This window comes from Otolemur garnettii, unplaced genomic scaffold (genome assembly GCF_000181295.1).
Source record: "Otolemur garnettii isolate 467f Iridium unplaced genomic scaffold, OtoGar3 scaffold00018, whole genome shotgun sequence".
Taxonomy (NCBI): Eukaryota; Metazoa; Chordata; class Mammalia; order Primates; family Galagidae; genus Otolemur; species Otolemur garnettii.
The window spans coordinates 14,030,234-14,054,716 of NW_003852413.1; the positions used below are offsets into that span (position 1 = coordinate 14,030,234).

General features: G+C 48.8%; 1 protein-coding gene across 1 annotated transcript in view; it reads left to right on the top strand.

The window, feature by feature from the left end:
• Positions 1-24,483, top strand: part of PRKCA (protein kinase C alpha) — a 414,246-nt gene that overhangs the window by 355,486 nt on the left and 34,277 nt on the right. Inside the window, exons 9-13 of the mRNA XM_003786187.3 lie at positions 9,252-9,389; positions 10,164-10,337; positions 12,442-12,533; positions 15,168-15,230; positions 16,078-16,216. Coding sequence (XP_003786235.1) covers positions 9,252-9,389; positions 10,164-10,337; positions 12,442-12,533; positions 15,168-15,230; positions 16,078-16,216 — 606 coding nt within the window. The remainder of the gene's footprint in view (positions 1-9,251; positions 9,390-10,163; positions 10,338-12,441; positions 12,534-15,167; positions 15,231-16,077; positions 16,217-24,483) is intronic.

Here is a 24,483-nt window from a genome sequence, read left to right on the forward strand (position 1 = left end):
TGGGAACAGGATATTTTTGTTGTGGTTTTTACCTCTCTGAGGATGTAGGTATGGGCTCTTCTGTGAGATGTGGGCTCATCCTGTACTCCTGTCCTGCGGCAGCTGGGCAGCCGTGTGGGGAAGTGGCCGGGACCTGCTCTTCAGGGCAATCTGGGTGTTGCTGGTTTTGTTTTTGACTTCAGGAGCTGCTGTTTGTGCTCATTCAGCTTCATTTGAATTGTCCCCAGTAATGGTCTCTTCACTGAATTTTCCCCTCGAGTCATCATTTCTCTCTACTTTGCAGATAGTTCTTTGTTTAATCTTTATTAGGTAAACACTGTGGTTCTCCAGGGCCTGGTACAGTCCACACTGCCTCCGCTTCTCCACCCTCCCTGATCTAGGACTTGCTGAGTCTGGGCCCAGCTGAGGGTTTAGGATAGGGTGACCAGATTTTAACATTGGTAAAGCGGGACAACATGGCGGGGGGATGAGGGGGTAGGGGACGGGGCAGGGCAGGGCCTGACAACAATGCAAACTTTGATAAGTAGTTCTCCATAATCACTTCTCAACAATTATTTGTTATTATTACAGTTTAACATTATAAAATTAACAAAAATAACATAAAACTCATATTCTGGCAAAATAGCCACATGGCAGCCAAAAACCGTATATTCCCTTCCTGTTCTCCCACCTGTTTGTGCATTCTTTCCAAAAATCGGGACTTTTTTGAAACACTGCAGAACGCGGGACAAATTGTTGAAAAGCGGGACATCTGGTTACCTAGTTTAGGAGGATGTAGGAGACACACAGAGGTCTGGGACTGTTTGGGTTTTGTTGTTTCCTAGAAATAAAGTTGCCAACTCCCAGCATTCATGTTAGCAATTCGAATCATCTTGACTAAAGGATACATATTTTTTTTTTTTGGCATCTGGGAAGATAAGATTTTGTGTCTTGTTTGTGCCATCTTGCAGCACTTATTGGACCACACGTTTGTGAACCTTAGGTGTGTCTCCACTAAGGAAATCCCAGTCAAATTGCAGTCGCTCCAGAACTGAAGTACCACTAGAGGGCAGCAAAGATTTGCACATGAAAGATTTCATGCCACCCGCTGATAGCAGATAGCCTTGAACTTCTGCCTGGATGTCTTTACTTTTTAAGGGACATGAAGATGACATCCCCTCTTTATGCTCCCAGTTGCTTCTTGGCTTTAGAGAATTATCAGGGTGCTGAAAAGCAAGAAGTCAAGGGTTTTCTCAAGGGCCTGATGGCTCCTTTGGTCTGTTTTCGCTTGCCCAGGGCCCCAGCCCTTTCCTGTCTACCCTGCTTTTTTAGCGTGAATGAAGAATTCCTCACTTGCAAGCGTGTCACGGCCAGTCTGGAAAGCCATTTACCTTGATAGCATCTGTGAATTCATGTGACTCTTGACCCTGCCACAGCCAATTCGTAAAGCCAGTATGGTGTTAATCCCAAGGGGCCACTTCCCTAGCAGGAAAGGAAATAGGTTTCCAAAAAAATTAGTAAGTGCCCCTGAACACTTGAACAATAGCATGTCATGGCCATAGCAGTTTACATTAGGCCTGCTTCCAAAGTGGACATCAGACGTGGGTGCGCCATCAGCTCCCCAGTGCGAGAAAAACCATATTTTTGCAGATGGAAAAATTTAGAAAGGATGAGCTCTAGAGGACCCTCAAAATGGGATTCTCAGCAACTAGTGAGAGGTGGGGTGGGAGGCGGGCAGCAGCTGAGAGGGCCGTGTTCCTCCAGGACGAGTCAGCCTAACTGATGTGTCAATAATCAATGGACAGATGTGGGAAACGGGAAAAGAGGAGGTTGACTATAAGGAAAACACACCAGCATACTAAAGCTGGGTGTGACTTGGAATGAAAAGAACCAAGTACTTTGCGTTCTCTGCATCAGGCAAAGTGCCAAGACTTCACGGGTCCCTCATTTTTCTCCTTAGAGTACATCTTAGTTGCCATGACAACAGAGGCCCACTGGCTTTCTGTGAATTCGCTGAAACAGCAGCAACAGCCTGGGTGGGCGTGTCCATAGGAATATTTCTCATTAAGGAAATGACTTAATGTGTTGCTCTTAAATTCTCACCCTGCTGAATAAGTGCTTCACTCACCACATGGGCTGCAAAACTTCTTTTCCTTGTACTAGTCAGCATACCAAGCATCGTGGAAGAGCCTGAACAGTAATGTAATTCAAGTGCACTTGAGGCTCTGAGTTGTTGATGTTCTGATAGGTTAGTCAGGAAGCAGAGACGTTTGTTTAAATCTAACTGCAAATGAGGATGAATGATTACAGAACCTGCGTGATACAGGGCCAAGGTAAGCAAACGGCAGCCTGCGGGCCAGAGCCCAGCTGCTGCCAGATTCTGTAATTAAGGTTTTATTGGAACACAGCTACACTCCTTTCCCGTTCATTTATGTGGCTTTTGTGCTACAGTGCACAGTTGGATGTGACAGAGACAGTATTTGGCCTGCAAAACCCAAAATATTTGCTATCTGGACCTTTACGGCAAGTTTGCTGCCCCTTGTTACAGGAGGAAGAGCGCTAAATTCAAAGACCTCAGTTCTGAATTCAGAGCCCAGGAAGGAAAACTGATCTAAGACATACCACTTTGTGCCCCGCCCCGGGAATGTCAACAGTGATTATCCCCGGGTGACAGAATTACAGATATTTCATATGCTGCCGAAGAAAGCACAAAATTATGGATATTTTGAATTTTCTTTTTTTCTGACTTATCTGCGCCTGTTGACTATCCTAGAATGAACGTGTATTATTTTTATAACAAGAAGCAGCATTGTCAAAATTATTTTAAAGCAGTAACTCTACCTTTTAAAAAATGTTATACGAGAAAGCATCGCCTTCCCCAGTGTGCTCGTTCCTTTATTCTGTAAAGACGTGAGGACCCCTGTCGCCCCTCATGCTGTCCCAGGCAGGGGAGGGCCCTGTGCTCAGGCTAATGGAGGCAGAAGACTGCAAACAAATAGAGAGACACTGAACTGGTACAGAGAAGAGTGTGAGGGAACACAAACCATAGGCAGGGGTGACACAGCCCGAGGGGCAGGGGGAGGGAAGCTATGGAGTTGGAGCATCATTGGAGCAGCAGGGGTGACACAACCCGAGGTGGAAGCCGGGAAGTCCCCCCGGGAAGTTAGAGCATCATTTGAGCAGAGAAGGAGGAAAGGAGTTCTGTGCCTATCTGGGTCAGAGGAAACAGAAAGTGCAAAGGCCCTCAAGCGGCAGGCCCTTGGCGTGTTCCAGAAGATGAAAAATTATGTAGCCAGAGAACAGTGGGCATTTTATTTACTCCAACTGTGCTCCCCAGAAGGCTGTGAGGCCCATTAAGTAGCATCATTTTAACTGTTGCTGGGTTACAAGATGTCGTGACTTGCAGCTCATTAGAAATAAACAGGCCGTAATCAGTGAATAGCTCCATGAAAACTTCCTTCCCATCCCTCTGTGGCTTTCTACTTCTGAGACACTTAATCTCTCCTAACTAACACTGCGGCAGGTGCAGGTAAGTGCATTGCCGTGGAGGTAAGATGCTGTGCCGTGTCCTTGGTTATATATAGCAGAGCTATTTCTGTTAACCATGCCCTGGTTTGTGGAGCAGCACGGAAACGCCATCAGTCTTATTTCGCCTTGTTCAGATAGTCCCTGAATACAGAGCACTTTTAATTGTACACAAACCAAATTGCTGGAGACATCCACAGTGGCTCATTTGCATCTACGGTCGGCCATTGCGGGCTCTGTCTGTCCTCCAAATCTTACATCGCTGTCGTCTCTACACGCTGCAAACATCTTTGATAAATATATTAATCAAAGCCGTATTTTCCATAATGCTAGGAGATACTGTATTTTTGAAGGCAGTCACAGAATAGAATGAACACATTTAAAGTGGAAGGTAGGCAGTAAGCCATACTTCAGACTGGCATGGCTGAAAGGGGCCGTGATTTCAGGATGGGCCCCCTGGGAAACTCACAGTCATGTTTCAGACTGATTCTTAACTGCAGGTGACTCTTTGGACTTGGATTCATACTGAAGATAAGTCAGCATCTCCCGTAAGGAGTCATAGGCAGCAGGTTGTGTTAGAGGCCCGTGATTTACAACAGCACACTTCCCCTACGTCTTTACCCTCTGTCTCTTTTCCCACATACCGAAGCCAGTGTGTGTTCATTATACAAAATTCAAGCATAACAAAGTGCCTGTGGTATTACGTTAAACCCATTAAAATTGCTGTGACCGTAGGTCAGAGCATCACAGCTCAGCAGTTGCAAACGTTTAACCTAATTAGAAGATGAACATCTCCAACCAACTAGTCCCTCATAGACATGCAATTTAAGTCGCTTGTGGCAACCTTCTCTCAATTTTAATTTGAAAAAACCCTAATAGGGAGTTGAATGTGGAGAGCCCCTCCACAGAAGCCTCTCTGGCTCAGGCGTTTTCATATACACAGGTACCAGGCTCCGGCCCGACCTGGGAGAACTGGGGTTTGTAGTGGTCAGATTCACTCTGTGTCATTTGCCGTACTCTGGGTTTCTCCTGCCACTCTAGGAGCCCTCCGAATTGTGAACATCTCTAATGATTGCAAACGGGATGATTCTTCTGGAATGTATCTGCAGTATAAAGTGAATGTCGGTTATTACTGAATTTGCTAACGAGGAGGGAACACTGCTTGGTCTCACAGCCTGGTGACTCAGGTGTCATCACAATGCCAGATTTGACCAAATGCTAAGGTGTCATATTTTCAGGAAGCTGAAGAGCCAGGATTCTGAGTTGTTGAATCACAGCCAATAAACCACAATGTGCCTGAGACACAGAGAAGCAGTGTCACTTGCCCAGAGTCACACAGCAAATATAGTTAAAGCCAAGACTTAATCCAAGTCTTTGAAATCCAAGTTCAGGGTACTTTCTAAAGTTGCCTGTTGGTTTTATATAATAATTGAAGTTTGTCAAAGGTGGAAAGTACCTTGGGGACCAGTGAATCCGAGAGGGATGTTTCAATTTGGAGTAATGTGCCAGCTGTCTTAGACCAGCACTTCTCAAACTTAAGGGTGCACAGGAGCCACTCAAGGATCAAAAGACATGTTTTGATTCAAGAGGTCTGGGTTGGAGCCCAGGAGTCTGCATTTCACATAAGCCTCCAGGTGCTGCTGGTCTGAGGACCATGCTTTGGGTAGCAGTGACAGAGACCACAGGACCTTTGCACTGCAAGTTCTTCAGAGGAGAGGCGACTTCTCATTGATCTTGGTTTTTCCAGCCCCGGCACCATGCCTGGAGTATGTCAGACACACAGATATTTATATTTGTAGGACAAATTCATGAATATCCTAAATTATGACCCAGAGACTTACAAGTTTAACAAGAAATGTGTCCTGAGCAAGAGCCCTCTCCCAGGGCTCCACTGGACCCCCTTGAGAAAGTAGAGGTGAACAGGAAAAAAATAATCAGAGGCACCCAGCACTGAGCACTCTCTGGGTCCCAGGCCCATGTCCATATCCTGTACTCCTCCCAAGAGCCCAGTGCTGAGAACATCATGAGAATCATCTCCTCTTACCGGGGAAGGGCCTCCCCACTGTCACTCAGCCATGCCTGGTTCAGTCATGTGCACGCCCTGAGCTCTCAGCTGCCGCTCTCCATGCTCCTGTCTTTCAAAGAACTCAGCAGACATGCTCAGAGCTGGGCAGGAGTTTCACCTGCAGGGCAGAGAATGTGGTGCCCAGAGCCATAGGTCTCCGCCCTGTTGACGGCTACTGGCAGCCTGATCCTTCACACTTTCTTTGCATAACCAGGGGACAAGGTGGAACTCAGGATTCGGGGCGGATCAGCAGGAGCGTCACTGAGGGCTGACACCTAGTTTAGGTCAGTGGCCTGTCCATGCTTGTCTCCAGGTATCAATTTTCAGGAGACATTCTGCTTTTCAGACTCTGCAACTGGAATCCCCATTCACTCACGTGTCCCAGAAGGGCGTCTGACACATCCCCCTTGCTAGAGGATAGGATGCCAGCATGCTTATTCTTACGCCTCCTTGGGTTTCCTGAAATCTCTGCCGTTAGGCTATCGGCTTCTGCTTTTATGCCTAAACATACATAGACTTTATTTGCCCTCCTGGTAGGGTCTGAATTACATTGGTGAAAACTTAAGCTATGTCAACAGTGTGCAGCAAGCCAGGAAGGGCAGGTCTCTTCATCCGCTGGGAGACCCATTGCCAAACAACACATTAAAAAAAAGCTCAGGGAAAAAAATAGTCAGCTTAGGGGGATCCATTGTCCCGTTTTGGCAGAGAGTCCAGCTGCATCTTGGACAAGGAGGACCTGTCATCGGGGGAATGTCCCTCAGAGAAACTGGGCCAAGGGTGTGGTTTCTGCTTGCTGGCCTAGCAAACTAGTCCAGTGAGGCCTTGGAGAGAAGCATTGTGTGGCTGACCACCCTAAGGCATGAACATCCTGGCACTTCTCTGTAGCTATCCCAGTGTGACCAGCGATGGATGGAGGAAAGAAGCTCAGATTATAGCTGTGTGAATGCACACAGTCAGGGTAGGTGGTGTCTGCAGTGGTCCACCTAAGAGCATCACTGCTCTTTTACAGTGAAGTTTGTCATCTGGCTGAGTAGTGCTGGCCACAGGTTGGCTCTGCAAATTCCATCAGGGCTAGTGCTAACTGAACACGTGAATGAGTGGATGAATGAATGAAGAGATGATTCAGTGAGTTCTAACTGTGTGCCTCGTGTCTGACTTAGTCTAAAGATACAAACTTGAGTAACATTTTGTCCTTACCTCTAGGATCTCAGTCTAGTGAAGAGGGCAGATCAGTAAGTCAGAGAAGAAGGAGCACGGGTTTGTTTAGGTTCCCCAGAAGCTGACTCACCCTGAGAGCAGCCTGCAGGTGGGGTGTGGAGGCAGAGGATGGGCCAGAGATGGTGTAACTTGAAGATAGGTTAGGTACGACCTGCTGTTAGATTAGCGGTAGAGGGACGATTGCAAGAGTCATAAACAAATTCATTAGAGAAGGGATCCACAGAGGCCCAGCTGGGCTCTAGGGATGTGACCCAGGGAAGGAGAGGGAGCCAGGCCAGTGTGTTATTAGGCTGGTTACCACTGCGGGCAGCTGGAGCTTAGTCCTGCCAGGAGCTGGCGGAAGAGTCTGCAGGACGCTCCTGTCCGCAACTGGCAGAAAGTTGTGGCTGGTTGATGGCACAGTGACTCATGAAATTGAGCCCCCACACAGCCTCAGGTGTGCAGAGCTAAGGGCTATGGGCAAGGCACAGATGGTGTCTGCAAGGGTTGGAAATTCCAGAGAGACGGAGAGGGCTGCTTGAGCTGGACTGTGAGTCTGGACAGAGCAGCGAGGAGCCTGCCTTCAGAAACTCACAGTCAGGTGGTGATGGGTTAGTTCTTGGGGAAAACTCAAGGCACTGGGGCGGAACGGGATTAAGAAGGGGATCGAGTATATGTAGGGGCTGCAGGAGACGCTCTGAGGGTGATGGTGAGCAGAAGGCATCTGGGGACTTGCAAAGGATGGCGAGGCTGGCACAGGGGCTGAGCGGGGAGTGGGGAGGGTTAAGATAGAGAGACAGTGGGAGTGAGAGTCTCCCCCTGGGTCCGTTAGAGGACGGGACCTCATCCTCTCAGTCAGGGAAACCAGTGAAACCACGTTGGATACTCTCAGCCTTGAAGCAAAAGCATTGTGGTCATCTCTCCCCTACATTTTAATAGCTCGGCTTAAACAGGTGCACTCAGTTTATCAGAGCATGTTCTCAAAACGTGAGGCTTGATCACGATACAAACAAGTTTTTTGGGGTTTTTTGCAGTTTTTGGCTAGGGCCAGGTTTGAACCTGCCACCTCCAGTATATGGAGCCAGCGCCCTACTCCTTGAGCCACAGGCACCGCCCCAAACAGGTTATTTTTATCAGAGAAAAGCCTCACACAGCAGCAAAGCAGCTGAGACACACACGCAGGCATCGATGGCAGACCCTATGCCGAGCGCTGCGCTGGCATCAGGAGTCCAGCAACACTGACGGGGCTCATTCTGCTCACACAAAGTCTCCCCAGAACAGCCTGGCACAACAGGGGCCTGCCCAGTAATTGTGGGGTGAAGGGGTGCTGGTGGTCAAGGAAGGATTACAGAGGACTCCTTGTAAGCTTTCTCTGCTGGTAAAGAGAAAAATGGCGAGTCGGTGTTTTCTCCTAGAGCTAAGATTCAGTCTTACTCATACCTGGTCCACCACAAAGCCCCTGAGTGCCTTCCTTACCCCTTCACCATCTTCACAGTAGCCGCGAAGTCGTTGACTAGAGTGAGTGCCTGGCAGCTGCTCCCGAGCCCTGAGCCCACACTGGTGCTGTCTGCTGCCCTGGGGAGGGATGCACCCTCTCTGAGAGTGCATCTAAAGCAAGGGTCTTCATCAGCAACTGATGCATCCTGCAGCCAGCTGCCTCGTCCCCAGGCCCATGTTCTGCACGCAGGGTCTGGAGGCAGGACTTGCCACCCAATCGAGACTCCTCTGGTTTCTCCAGGGGCTCCCTTGGCATCTCATTTGCCTTCCCTTTTCTACTGAGCCCTCTTACTCTTTGCCTTCCTGGGGGGAGTCAGGAGGCCCCTCTGGGCCTGTGTGCGGCAGGGTCTTGTTTAGAAATCTCTGGGCAGCTCACACATCCTGAGCAGGTGCTCTTCAGGCTTCAAGGGCAGAGCACATGGTCTCTATTTCTTTTAACCTTAAAATAATAGAAGCCCCGTTCTTACTGTGCATTTGAAAATAGCAATTAATCATCCCCCACATCTTGCCGTTTAAACATTTCCTCTCCAGAGGGCATCCTTCTCCCTTTTTGCATGGGTACAAATTTCCTTCATGCACATTAATTTCAGATGGGAAAATCGACAAATCAGAAAAACATCAGTACACAGTTTGTTTCCTTCATTATGTTACCAGTCCTACTCTGAAGCGCTGTTTCCCCCAAGAGGTTAACTTTTACGTTCCAGAATTAGAATCAACCTGCCCTTGGCCGGCTCTCCTGCTGATTCTTGGTTGAGGATATAGTCCCTGTGAAAGGGAAGGGCAGTCTTCTGCTACTTGGCAGACTTTCCCCTCAGGGCAGGTACGGCCACTGATACGTGAACACATAGTAACTTCTCACCCTCAATTCTCTTTCTCTTCCCATCCCACCTCCAAGGGAGCCTCAAGCTCAGATACACCTGTGCTTTGCTCTGTCAACCCTTTGCCAGAAATATGACCCATGCTTTCCACATTTGTGCTTGTTGTTCAGAAAGCCAAGCTCGGCCCTGCTGGTAATAAAGTAATCAGTCCTTCGGAGGACAGGAAGCAACCTTCTAACAACCTTGACCGAGTGAAACTCAGTGACTTCAATTTCCTCATGGTGCTGGGGAAGGGGAGTTTCGGGAAGGTAAGAGGACAGTTGTTGTGGGGGGGGGGTGGAGGGACTTTTGCAGAGAATGCTGGATCAGCTTCACTCTCACACATTCTCTGGAACAGCCCTTTCGATTTCCCTGGGGCTCGTGCATATTTCCTTGGGTGTTTCCTACTTTATTTCATTAAAAACAACTGTACCTAAAAAGCTGCAGTGGAGTCGCTCAGTGGGCATCACCCTTCCACAGAGTGCAGAATGGAAAGGGGTGCTCTGAAATGTCTGAAGGAGTAATTTGCAGAACTAAAAATTAACCTGTAGTGAGCAAACGTGACCATTATGAGATTGTGAAGCAGGGTCTTTAATAAAGCCACCCAGAGTTCTCCATTTGCCTTCTATGGGCCCAGATCTCATGATAGTTCCAGGAACTGATTCTGAGCCTTTGTCTTTGTCTGGGTTCCTGACTCATGAGGTTATAAAGGTCGGTCACCTTGTTCTTCCAGACTAGCCTCAGGATAGGATGTCAAGTATAAATCATTTTAGCAGCCAAATTTGCACCATCATGTATCAACGGCCTACACGCCATACAAATCTCAACAGTTTAGAAGCTACACAAATGCCAGAGAGGTTTAATTGGTGGTGTCATGGGATATTTTAAAATTTGCATATAAAGTGTATTACCATCTTTATATATCACACAGTACACATTTGCATGAGCCATCGCTGACCCGTCACCTGCCAGGTTCCGTCCCCCCACCCCCGGGAGTGGATGGATGCTCAGAGGTGTGCAGGTCATGCTCCATCTGTCCCTAGGTGATGCTTGCCGACAGGAAGGGGACGGAAGAGCTGTATGCGATCAAAATCCTGAAGAAGGACGTGGTGATTCAGGACGACGATGTGGAGTGCACCATGGTGGAAAAGCGCGTCCTGGCCTTGCTGGACAAGCCCCCGTTCCTGACGCAGCTGCACTCCTGCTTCCAAACGGTGGTAAGGACCCAAGGGGTGTGTCCCTGCGTGCTCTCAGGGCTGTGCCTGAGCCGAAGCGTCTCTGCATCCTTGTTCTCATGGAGAGAGCTAGAGAGAAGTGTCATGTGATGATGCAGAGATGACAGGGGACAGCCTCTCGTCCCTCTGCCTTCGTGATGTCCTCTGCTTAGAGGCTTCACATTCATGCTGCTTAATTCAGTGGACAGTTACATGAAAGGTTTGCTTCATTCTAGGTAATGCACCAAGACTTGGGGATATAAAAACAGTGAAATAACGCACAGCTTGTTAAGCCCACTGGTTCAGCTGCCAAGCATGGCATCGAAACATTGGGAAACCTGATTCTGTGGACGAGTGTGTTCTCGTTCAGCGCCACACAACAGGGGCGGCAGACTGAGTGCGGCCAGTTCTCTGTGGCCCTGAGCTCTAAGAAAGGTGGGGGGGAGAGACATTGGAAGAATAACATTTTATGACACTTGGAAACTAGATGCCCTTCCCTACTCAGCATCCATAGATAGTTTCGGGGGGACCTTGCAAAGCTCGTCTATTTACTTGTCATCCCTGGTCCCAGAGACAGAGTTGAGTAGTTGCAGGAGCTACTCAAAGCCTGAAATAGTTATTATCTGGCTCTTGACAGAATAGGTTTGCTGATTCCTGTCATACAGTAAAACTAAACAGACAACAAAGAAAATTCCAAAGCACTGATCAATCAGCTGTGGGGCTTTGAAGTGGCCTACAAGAAATAAAGACATTTAGTTGGCACCAGCAAGGCATTGTGGGAGACAGGCTTTCCGCTCCTCCAAGGAGGTACCTTTTAAATATGACTCAGTAATCATGGCTGTAACTGTGGCTGTTATGATTATTCCTATTTCAACTGCCTGTTCGTCAGAAATTGACTATTTCATATCTCCCTTTAAAAACTCTTGGGAGGCACCCCTCAGTGCTTTTGGAGTTTAGAATCTCAAAATGGCAGCGCAGCCTCACAGAACCTCGGGGTGTGCTATGGAAGCCACGGAGCCAGGCACAGGTGAGCGTGTGAGCGCTGGTGGCAGCTCCCGTGGGCTCGGAATCCATCACACCAGGGCAACAAGGGCAACATTCTAGGAAGAGAGAACCACAGCGCGGCATTGCAGCCCAGAGCCTGTAACGATCCTTACCCTGATTAAGCTCTGGAAAGCCCCAAAACAAAGAAATGAAGGTGAAATTAAAGTTCATAATAGGAGAGCTAAAGATCAGCGCTACCAGAGCTGTTCCCTGGCTGTGAGCGCCGGCCTTATCATTTTTTTCTCCCTGTGCAACACTTTAATGTTTAATAACCTTCGTGAAATGGCGACGTCTTCCAGCAGAGAGCAGAGGTTGGTTTTCTCCTTGGTTGTCGGTATTTTGCTGTTAAACCCCTCAACCTCTGCATCTGTCTCAGCACTATGTCCTCACCAATACACAGATTTATTTGATACGTGCCCTTCATGGGGCCGACACTTAGCATATCAGTGACAGAGAAAATAAAAAAATAAAACGGGTGGATTATGGATGCAAAAGAACACTTGATTAGGCCCCTCATCAGTAGTCCCGTCTCTCCCTTGCCCAGTAAATATCATTAAGCATGTATAATTCATAAGCCCAGCCCAGCCCAAGAGATGTGTTTTCAGGAGCATCCGTTTAAACACATTGCTCCATTAATTTGGCACGCCTCCTAGACCCTGCAAACCAGCCTTTGAACATGCGGGCCGTGGAGAAGCACTAGTTAAAATGAAATAATTAACTGATGCGGATTCTTCACACCATCCCTAGCTTAGAAATGTGTGGAGGAAAATGGGGAAGAATATTCAAGTCCATTACTGTGTATAACCAGAAGGAGCAGAGACACTGACAGCCATTATTTCAGAGTTATGTAATGAGTTTATAATTCCCAAGGCCCTCGGGCAATAGGGCTTATTACTTACTCTTTTCTTGGGAAAAAGATTTTGAAGAGCTCCACGCTGAGCAGATCTGCCCACATGGCCCACATTTTATTAATGAGAACGCGAAGCTCAGCCTGGGAAGGGTGGAGGCAGCGCTTGGCCGGGGAAGGGCCCTCCCCGCTGACCTGCTGAACCTTGGTCCACAGGATCGGCTGTACTTTGTCATGGAATACGTCAACGGCGGGGACCTCATGTACCACATTCAGCAAGTAGGAAAATTTAAGGAGCCACAAGCAGTGTGAGTATTCAAGTCCCTCAATCCAGGTAACCCAGGAATCCCAACTGGGAACTTCTACTGGGTGAAATGTGCAAGTGGAATTCTGCCCGGTTTGGAGCTGAGCCCCGTAACATCCCAAGGGGGCAGATCTGTGGGCAGAATCCATGTAGATCGGTATTTTCCAACCTTTCTTATCTCACGGCACACCTGAACCTACAGCTAAACAACTTCAGCACACTTACATTATGTTGATCAAAAAGAAAAGTGTAAAATATAAGAATATCCTTAACTGTGCTTTGAACGTCTTTTGAAAATAATTTAATTAATGATCTATAAAATTTTGCAGCACCTTGGCTGAAAATCACTAATCTAGAGCTTTTCAAAGGAGTGGTTTAGTCTATTTCCAATAAATTGGAGGTGCTGGTGTATTCCCTTGTCACCCACTTTGAACCTTGTTGATGGAATCAACTGATCGGTCAGTTGATTATCACACACCCTCTGTGCATCAGTCAGCCACTGTGGGTGTGAAATGAATGATGTGCCCCTGCCCTGGGGGGAGCTCACGCTTTAACCTGGAGTTGGGGACCCCCAGTAATGATAATGGCTTGTTATAACTTTAGAGGCACACCCAGAGAGTAAGGGAGTGAGGGAGCCAACCTCAGGAAATCCTGAACCCAGATGTAGGGGAAGAGCCAAGAAGAGATTTGAAAAGCTGCAAATCCCGGGACTGGCCTTCAGCTCGGCGTGTACAGCAGATGGTACAGGGTTGTGGATGGATCTGGGCAGCAGCTCCGGGTGAAGGACCTGGAGGATGAGCTTGGCTGGGGAGAGGGAAGGGGCTTTGTTGGGACTTGACACCAACAGGTTAAGTTTTCACAGAGCCCTTTGGCTGAGGGAAGAGAGAAAGAGGGATGGGAGCCTTTGTAGGGGAAAAGGGATAGAGCCGCAGTTAGGGCTTGACCTTGGAAAATGTACCTCAAAAACATCCAGGCTAGGGGGGTGAGAAAAGAGAAATCTGTTCCCGTGAGGTCTCATTTTGGGTTTGGCTGGGCACAGCCACCGAGAAGGAGGTGGTTTCGGGAAGAGCCGTGAGCTCAGTTGGGAGCATCCCACTGGAATGTGCCTCGGGTGCCAGGACGCAGGAGCCCCCAGCTCAGGAGGGACATGTCAACTCCAGTGAAGCTGGGGGACTTGTCCATGGTGGACAGGGATGCAGGGACTTTGATGCTTGAAATGTCCTCCCACTTCTCAGGAGCCAGGAAGTATCACCACACTGGACAAAAGCAAGCCTGCTTTATTTCCCTAAACATGAGGACACATGGTGGGGGTGCACCCCAGTGAGTCAAGTTAGCAGCTATTAATAGGATCCCCGCTGATGTTCAGTCCAAATGATAACTCAGAAGAATGTTAGGCCCCTGTGGGGATTATCTGCCCTGGGAAGGTTAACTGAGGGCAGAACACAGAATTCTTCGGTAGCAAGCTTAAAAAATGTGCAGGGAGATTTTGGGGCCTTTATTTTTACTTTATTAGTTTTAAAAAATGCCTTTGCTTATCCCCCTCTTATGCTGTAGTTATAAAGCCTTAAAACACTCGGATTGTAAAATAAAGCAACGTCACAGAGCCGTAAAGGGCAGATAGCAAGATAGCCACCTCTGTGTTACAAAGATGTGTCTATCTAATACCCTTTCATTGTTTTGATGTTATAGAAAAGGTGTTTTGTTTTGTTTTGTTTTTTTAAAGAAATACACAAACGTATGAAAAATAAAGTGCGACTTCCCTATAATCCCATCTGTCTCCCTGGCATCCCCTCCTCCACTTGCCTTCCGAGGCGGCTCCCTTTCAGTTTGGTCCGATCAGGACAGACTCTTTTTCCTCTGCTCTTGTAAACACGCGAGCTTGTTTTAAGCCTCCTGGGTGTGATATTTGCACAGGCACAGTCTTGTGGCTTCTCAGCCCTCAAAGGCTCCTAAATGCCGCGCAGATTTTTAAATACCCTTCTGCATTTAGCCTGAGTTTCAGATATTAACCTATTACGAACTTTGAAGTGATAATCGTAACCACTTTTTATGAATTATTTAAAATGGGTAAACTCAGTCATAAATCATGGTGTGTGTTTCAGTCATTCCAGCATTTGAGGGGATTGAATAAACTAGCTAGAGAGGCCTCACCCGCTGCACTGGGTCTTCCGGGGGTAACTATATTTTCAAACACCTGTGTCATCTGTCGATGAATGAGAAAACAGAAACGTTCTGAACCACATTCCTGACTTAGAATAGTCTAACAAGTGTCCACTCTTGAAACAATGGTATTAGAAATGACTCCATGGTTAGTAAATTTCCTGCTCACCTTCCTCTGACAATAAAAATAAAACCATCTCACTTTATTGGCTGTGTCACTCTGGGGTGAGTCGGGTTGAGGAGGAGACAGAGGGAAAGGCTAGGGGTGGGCAGAGCGTGTGCAGGCTGACGCCGACCTCTGAAAGCCTCTGGGTCTCACGTCCTTTGATCTCTCGATGCCTGTACTTGAGGGTAAAAAGTATTAAGGAGACCAGGGAAGCAACCAAGAAACCTTAAACCTGAGGACACATGGTGGGCATGCCCCCACTCAGTCAAGTTAGCCGCTATTAGCAGGATTAACATTAATTTTCTTTTGCAGATTCTATGCGGCAGAGATTTCCATTGGATTGTTCTTTCTGCATAAAAGAGGGATAATTTATAGGTGTGTATCGCAGCTCCCCTACCTTCAGCACAACCGTAAGGGTTGCTGAACCTCTGTGGTGATCACCCCGCCAGGTCACAGAGACCTGCTGGAACCCGCCCGTGTTCTGCAGCCTGGAGGCAAATCAGAGCCACCTTCTGATTTCCAGTCCTCAGAGATTTTGTAACACATGTCTTCTTGCCACAAGAACATTTGTTTTCCTCTCCACTGACAGCTCCTTCCCCTGCCTTTGATTTGGAACGGAGGTCCAGGAACGGTGGAAACTCAATTTCTGTTACTGGTGCCAGCAAGAGAAGAACACAGGGGCTGGGGGAGGCGAGGAGAAAAACTACCCAGTTAATTTCTTCTTGTTGTTGGCTGCGGGGAAAGTCTGGTGCCAAAGAAAAAAGATTATTTTCCAGTGTTAATTGAAGAATAATTGAAAGGACCCGTGGCAGAAGGGGAAGAACATGTGTGTGACCTAATAAGCCGTTCTAAACCCACGATGTGGCCACTGGCTGTGTGGCAGGCACCCCTCCTACCGCTATGTGGGATATTAAATCAAACGACTGACATGTCCCCAACACTGCTCAATTGGAATCTCTGGGTTCACCGGCACGGTCAAGCTGGGGATCACTCGTTCAGCCATTTGGTCATCTGTTCAGTGTCCATCTAAGCACCTACACTAACCAGGCACGATATTAGGCTCTGGAGGTACAAAAATACAATCACTGTGGCCCCCACCCTCTAGGGATTTATAGTTAAGATGCCACTGACATGGTGGCTATGCACATGTCCTATTTCCCCAGCTCCAGAGCAAACCACGTGTTGTTTGGAAGGGCTCTGATGTTACCCTGTTTCCTTGCAGGGATCTGAAGTTAGACAATGTCATGTTGGATTCGGAAGGACATATCAAAATCGCGGACTTTGGGATGTGCAAGGAACACATGATGGATGGAGTCACAACCAGGACCTTCTGCGGGACTCCAGATTACATCGCCCCGGAGGTAGGGACCCCAGTTCTCCTCGTTTTCCAGGCCAGAATTCTCAAACTGTAAACACAGCCCCCTCACGGAGGGCAGGGTCATCAGTAAATCACTAAGTCAATGTGTGGGTCATGCCCACTAAACGGACAGAACTAGACAAAATAGACTAAAATAGACAAGGAAATAAGAGAGCTCATTGCACACAGCAAGGCCACCTCTTGCTTTCTGGAACTCTTGTTTTTGTTACGTGTCGACATGAGCCAATCGCATTTGCATGGTGTTAAGTGTATCTGTTAGGTGGTTGTGGTCAAAACAATTTGAGAGACACCACAAGGTAGAGGGAGGTGTTTGTGAAAATATCCCGCCTGGGAAAGCTGGGTTAGGAGGTGGTTGCAGTGATGGCTTCTTAGCAATGTCAGAGAGATTATTGTTCTAGACTGCACATGGTGATGTAATCAGTGCAGTCATAAGCACAGTGGTTCCAAAATCTGCATCTTTCTTGCAGCGGCCATACTATGCTGTCTTTTTAAAACACTTACTAAGGAATTTTTTCCCTATTTTCTGAAGCATCCTACATGCCAAGGACACAATGGGCTGTAGACCTGGGTCATTGTACAGCCCCCGGTATGTCCACTCACAGCCCTGTGGATACAACAGTCTTTTCCCAGCTGAACTCCAGTGTGGTGAAAAGCTGTGAATTCAAAGCTGGGCCAGCCTCAACTCTTCCCAGGACCACTGTGAGCTGTCAGCAGCATATCCGTTTTTCCAACATACATTTGTCAGTAGGTCTAGTGAAAAGACACAAGCTCAGAAGTCAGATCAATGGGACCCCCAATCCTAACTCTCTTATTTACAGACTGTGGGAACTGGGGCGCATCCCTTCACCTCTCTGAACCCTCCCTCTTCAGTGGCAAGTTAGGGATAATAATATCCTCCCTGTGGGATCACTGTGAGGACCCACGTGCTTGATACAACATTTTGCACCTAGTAGACCCTCAGCAGTAGTCACTCCAAAGGGGAAGCTGATTTTTATGCTTTTGCTAAGGCCCTTTTCGTGAGTTATATTCCGAGGCAATGTAGTAACAGAGTTCGCTTCAAACCTTAGATTCTGAATTACATGGCCAAAGGTGACATATGATCTTGGTACATAACTCATTAGGATTTACCCCTAAAAGAACTCACTTGTTAGTACCTCCAGACATAATGTGAACTTAAATAGTCATATTCTTCAAACATGACAAATAGAGAGATGGTACAATAAAAAATACAACCTCTTGGTGCAGTATCTATTCTGAAGCTTTCTGCTAGCTGGCAGGTTGTAGGCAGGCTGTAATTATGGGCTGTGCAGGCTTCATTTGACAGCCCAGCAGACACCGTAAAAGTTTAGTGACAGGGAATGGCAGTATTTTTAGGAATAAAGGTGGCATTAAACTTCGGCTCCATTAAGACCAGGTCTCTGCTGATCCAACAAAGAGCCTCCTGTGCTCAGTGACGCTCCTGCTGCCTAGTAACTCTGCATATAACAGTGTCCAGCAGAGGTGAAATTTTCCCTGTAATTAAAGATTGTCTCTTTGTTCAGTATTACTCATAACATGAGTTTTCTATTGCTACTGTAACAAATAGCCACAAATGTAGCAGCTGAGCATAACACAAACTTATTATCTTACAGTTGTAGAGGTCAGAAATCCAGAATTAGTCTTACTGAGTTAAAGTCAAATAGTGAGCAAGGCTGGTTCCTTCTGGAAGCTTCTGGGGAGAGTGCGTCCCCTTGCCCTTTCCACCATCCAGAGGCCACCTGCACTCCTGGCCCACGGTGCCACCTTCCATCCTCTGTGCACCGTGGCATCCTGCAATCTCTCTCTGTCTGCAGCTCCTGCCCTCCTGCCTCCCTCCTGCCTCCCACAAGGATCTTTGGAATTATGTTGAGCCCAACACAATATCTAGGATCACCCCCCCCCAATTGACATCCTTCACGTACACCTGCGCAGCCCTTTTTACTGCATAAAGGTAATATGTTTGCAGGTTCCCGGGATTAAGGTTGACATCTCTGGGGAAGAAGGGACTTTTCAGTCTGTCCTGCTCATCATGATGGCATTGCATTCTGGGCAACTCCCCCCGCCGCCAGATACACTAGAACACACTTCTAACAGATCTTGATGACTTTGGGAGTCTTCATACACAGAGAATAATGTGCTGTCACTTAAATACCTTTGCGTCTGAAGCCTTCGTCCACTGCACGAGCAGCCATTTGTATGGTCTGCTGTGTGCCATGCACTGTATAAACTTCCCCTCATTTAATCCCCATCAAAGCTCATAGGGTAGGTGACATCAGGCCTGTGTTTCAGAGGTGACTTACACTGTGTCTGAGGCCACATCACTGAGAATTACCAGAAGTAGGCTTCGGCCCCAAGCTTGAGTTACCCCCAGGCCTTTCACTACTTCCTCCACTAACCTGCTCAAAACCTGAGCCACTCACATGTCCACACGGCATCCTGTGTGCTCCTGTGCTCAGCGCAGTGCCACCGGCCAGACAGGGTCCCTGCCCTCCCAGTGCTTATAGAGGCGTCATTAATATCAATGAGCAGAAATCTATGTTTACATTTCTGTTGACTTGCATTGAAAATATAAGCCACACTGCTTTGGGAAATCAATCAAAAATCATTCTAGGTCATTTCACCTTTTGCTAGCATTTTTTCCTTGTAATTGTTCAGGAATTTAGCATACCTGGCCACAGGAACACTTGCAATTTAGAGAAAGACCAAACAGGGTCAAGGTTTCAGAATTCACTCGAAGGTTAAACTAATCCTGTCCCCTGTGTAAATGTTCCTGTCAAGCAGAGGCAAAATAATTATCTCAGATGGCATTTCCCCTAATAGGCAAGATGAAGGCTTAAATATTTATGGCTATTTGTTCAAAACCCTTGAAATCGATTAATACTGTAGCATCTCCTTACCCTGCGAAGACAGGCTGAGGCAGAAAATGCCACTAACAGATGGGATTTTAGAGTGGACACTGACACCCAGGGGTGGACCCCAATCAGGAAACAGTTCCCGAAGCTGATGTGACGGCTTCTCTTTGCTTCACATAGGAAGAATCCTTCGGGGTCAGTGAAAGTTCTTGAGAAGGCCCAACAAAAGCCTCCTCTGGACTTAACCCCCCTCCCCCAAAAGTTATTTTAGGCGTGTGAGATCCACTCACAAGTCAAGTTTCTCCCACAAGACATCAATCAGACTCCGGACACCAGCACCTTGCACTCATTCCTGGCACAAGGAGAAGGGCAGGAAAAGTGTTGGTCTCTGGCCCTGTCCCTCTGGGTGGCCCCCACTGCAGTGGGAACAAAGCTTTAGTAAGATGTGCCGCGTGAAATCGTCCTCACATGCCTTGCTATGGCAGGGGTGGGGTTAGACCCCACGCAGAGAGGGCCCCATGACATCCTGACTGCCTATTGCCGCTCCACGCCAACCCCCGAGCACTTCTGGTTCATCACACCGTGGACATGAGCGGAGGCTCAGTGACTTGCCAAGGTCACAGGGCTGGTAACAGGCGAAGGTGGGATTTGGACCTGGGGCCTTCTGACCGTGGGACCCACACATTATTTTCACATGTTACACTGTGTCCAGAGACATGGGAAGAAAGCAGGACACCAGGCTAAGCCATCTTTTCCTGGATGTCCACCCGTCTAAACTGGAATCAGGGGTCATTGATCTGGGATGCAGTGACAGAATTGCATCCAGCTGATGACACAGGGCAGATCCCTTAAGGCCCAATGGTGATCTGGCTACACACTCTGTTCCTGGTCTGGGGGTGTTTGGCCAGGAAGGGGAGCCCAGAGGAAGAGCTGAGTTGTCAGGAGAACCTTGGGGCTGGAGGTAGTTAGAAATTTATGACCAAAACCCAGGAGAGGTATGGATTTAGAAGGATGGACACAGCAGTATTCCTCCTGGCAGTAGCAGATGGCACCCCCAACACAGCTAACATCACCAGGGGAGAAATTTGTGGGCGTGGTTGCCCTTCCTGCAGCCAGCTGCCTGCAAGCAGATGGGCAGACGCCTGTGAGTTGGGGACAGAGTGGGTTCAGGGAGCTGAGTGCTCTCTCGGGGACACAGCTTCTGCATCCCAGCCCTACAAGAATGCCAGCCCTTCAGTGCCTGTGACAGCAGCCCAGTGTCTGCAGTTTTATGTAAAATTCACTTAATTGTTCCAAATTGGCCCCAATATATACCAAATGTATACAGGTGAGATTTAGCCAGTGGGCCATCAGCTGTGATTCTCTTCCAGAGGAGGCCGTGGGTCCCCTTTGAGGGAGCCTGTTAGGGATGGGAGGGAAAAGGCCAAGGGGTGTGCAGAGAAGGAGGGGAGGAGCGAGCAAGCTGGGGGTGCTGGGCTCCAGGGAAAGCGAGTTCGTGAGCTCAGAGCATGCAGGGACCTCTGGGGCCCAGGAGACGGGTGGGGGAGGAGCTGGGCCAAGGAGCTGGTGATCCCAGGAGAGGAGGGTTGGCCAATGAGGACAGGGCATGAGTGTCAGTGCCAGCTGTCAGGCAGGAGTGCTGTCTTTGGGGACACCTGTGGGAAATGGAAGGAAAGGAAGTGAATGGTTACCCTGGGGAAGGCCAGCGAGGAGGCATAATCTAAGGTGCAGAAACTTGGGCATACTGCTGGGCCAAAGGGATGTGCCCAAACAGAGAGAGAGAGAATATTCCCCCTTATGCAGGAGCAGGAGTGAGGAGCACAGGAAAGGAGACCCCACCTCCTCAGGTGCAGGAGGAAGATGAGGAGCTTGAACCCTCAGGTGGCAGGGAGCTGCCATCCCCTGCCCGGTTGCTTTGTGTCTTCAGAGGGTGCTCCCAGGAAGGGTGGCACTGGCTGAGGGGCAGGACGATGGTTGGGAGGAGCCGCCACAGAAAGCAGTATTGGGAGAGTAGAGACCCTGAGCCAGGACTGCATGGGGAGGGGGATGGCCAGTGGAGCTCCTTAGTCCAAGTGGGAAAGAACAGGGGTGTCCAGGGCTGGGGCCCAGGGGGAGGCAGATGCTCCAAAGAGTCCCCTGGCCGAGGCACAGTGGCTCACAGCTATGATCCAGGCTACTCAGGAGGCTGAGGCAGGAGGACGCCCTGAGCCCAGAAATTCGAGGCTGTAGTGAACTCTGTGGGTGCCACTGCACTCCAGCCTGGGTGACAGAGCAAGACCCTGTCTCTAAACAAACAAAACTCTCCCCTGGAAGTGACTGGCCAGGTACAGGGACCAGGTGGGTGAAGCAGGAAGGGGGCCAAGTGTCTGTCAGAGCAGGAGGATGGAGGGGCCAGGGTCCCAACAGGCCCAAGGACTGTTCAATAGGAGGGGGCAGGGCAGGGCACCATGAGCAGGGCTGTGAATCAGGCATCTGGGGAGGCCAAAATCCTTGAGGACCTTTGTCACCTGGCTCCCTTGCCCCCTTCCAGCTCCTCTCTGCCCCCTGGCCTTCTGCCTGGCTCTGTGGGCTCTCTCTCTGCCCACAGACTGCCAGACCCTCTGTCCTCCTCCTCAGGGCTGCTCCTCTTCCTGTCCACCCCACCCAGTGTGCCCCACCTTAGACACTGCTATGGCTCCCTCATCACCTGCTTTAAGCCTCAGCCCAAAGGTCACCTTGGGGAGGCCTCCTGTCCTTGTGGCCCTGTTTAAACCTGCAAACCTCTAGCCTCATGCGTCACTGCCAACCCTGTCCCTGCTGTCCTTCCAGGGTACTCGTTCCCCTCTGAGGGTCAAGGATATGCTCCTGGATTGACTTCTGTCTGTCCCACTGAGCTCCACAAGGGCAGAATTGTGGCTTGTGTCTGCAGGTGCGCCCCCATCCTGGGGTCTGGGTCAGGGCTTGGTGTGGATGCTAGTGCACCATGTTCCTACGTGTGGCCGCAGCCAGGAGATGCAGAGGTAGGACTGAGAGGCTTGGAACGCTCCTTATTGGCAGGTGACTTCCAAAGCCATTGCAGCTGTGGGGCTGGTGCCACAGGACACAGTGCAGAGGAGGGGGCCAGGGACCTGAGTGTCCGCAGGTGATGGGATATCAGCCCGGGTCCCCCAGACAGCACTATGCTGACTCCAGGGACTTTTTCTGGCCTCTGGAGAAAGGATTGTACAGAGGGCTAGAAAACAAAAGCAGATCTAAAAACTCAATGAGCAAATAACTCACACAGCCAAGCAGTCAGGCAGTAAATTAGGGCTTAGCAAACTGAGAAGAAAAAGGGGGAAAATGAGATACAGAGAGAGAACAGCCCATGGGCACAGCTCCGGCCCCTCTCAGATCCGCCGCTTCTGAACCGCAGGCCCCATGGCCGCCTGGCACAGGCAGGACAAAGAAAAGCACTCAATTAGGGAGAAAAAACGATAAACCAAAGGGCGGCTTGCTTTCTATCAAAGGGCAGTTTTGCTCTGTGCGGGGTCATGGTCCAATGCCTCCAACATTGCAAGAGAAATGAAGCAGCCGCTCCCTCAGAGAGAGATTCAGAGCCCGCACCAGCTTTCCTTTATAGTCTTCCTTAAATTGTGCAATTCTCGGCTCTTTTCTAGAGATTATGTTGGCTATGTTATCTCCTGTATGTTATTGTCTGCCTGCAGCTCTTTAACTGGTCTCATAATTCTCCCGGCCTGAGAGTTTAATCAGTTTAGCCCCGTCCCCTGGAGCTTCTGTGATCCTGTGGGCTGAGGTGGGGGGCCCTTCCCGTCTCCTGGCTCCCTCTGCTCTTCCTCCAGAAATAACCAGCCGCTCGTGATTTCCCTGCCCTCTGTGCAGCCTGCTCTCTGCTAAACCGGGGCTGAGCCCCTCCTTTACTTTCTTTTTGTCACCTTGAGTTAATTCTGACTTTAAGGTGGTGAAACAGAGGTGCAAAGAATTTTGTGTTCATTTTCCCCACAGCCCCAAATGAAGGCAGACTTGGGCTTTGAACCCAGGACCAAGCAGCTTCTCCCTGCTGTGACTGTCCCCTGGCTCAGATGCCACCCAGAGAAAGCATCACCCTAATAATGCAAATGAGCTGATGTCACGGGCCCGTTACTTATTTTCAGAACCCCGGTAATGCTCTGGGAAATTCTTTCTTCTGATATTCTGCGGCCTGCATTCGTTGGCCCTTTCTTACAGGGATTTGCTTAAATCCAGAGAAAATAGGTCAGAGATTTCTGGGCTTTATTTCACCTCTTACTTAGTAAAGTTGCCTGGGCAGTGGCGGGGAGGAGGTGGGTGTCCTGAGAGAGATTCCTGATATTTGTTCATCCTGTGCTCTGTGTCCCGCTCCCTGGACCCATTATCTCATTGTGTTCTTACAATAGTCCTCTGAGATAGGCGGTATCATTTCCTACTTTACGGGCAAGGAAAAGGAGACTTAGAGAGGAGTGACCTGCCCAGGGCTCGTAGGTGGCAAGTGGCAGGGCCGGGATGCTGATTCTCCAGCCTCAGAGTGCAGGCCTGTTGCCCTGACCCCTGGGCAGCTGGTCACCCCTCTGAGTGTGTGGCTCACTGCTCTGCTACCAAACACATGGGTAAAGACCCACTACAGTCTGAGGCTTCCTGGTTCTAGAAATTCTTTTATTCCAGAAATAAAGCTCTTACAGTCGTGGAATTAATTCCTAACTCCTGCTTCATTCCTTTACTACACAAATACTGTATTTTTCTGTATATCGTGTGCCCTTTTTTGCCCAAATTTTTGAGGAAAAATAAGGGTGCATGTTATACCTGGGGTAGTATTCCTACGAGGTGACCCCAAAGTCTCCATACATAGGGAAAATGGGAAACAGTAGCTAAGTATACCTTTATTTACAAAATATTCATTATGAAATTTTACAAAGAGATGACCCACACGTGGAGAATGTTTTGTAAATATTTTGTATCTACATAAATAAAATGAAATACTTTTTTTTGGTGGAAGTCTGAGCCGGAAATGTGGCTGTTTTCGCACCGCACTCATCGTACACGGGAGCGCGTTTTACAAAAGCAAAACACGGTCTGAGTCACAATTAACATTCTGCACACCTTCCTGGATTTGGCAGTGGAGACGTGAGACAGTAGGGTTCCATGGGGACCCACAGATGCCTACCCAGCCCCAGAGAAGACCCCAGTGACACGGGCTGCTGTGGTGGAGTCAGAGAACCCCTCGAAGGGAGGCGAGAAGGCCACGCAGAGAAGGCTTGATGACAAGGCATTTGATTCCAGATTCACTCGGTTCTCCTGTACCTTAACCCATGTGGTCTTCATTGTCACCCCTGAAGGGAAGGCTGCCTGATTGAGTGCAGGTGCCAATTGTTGGAATCTTTCTCAGAGT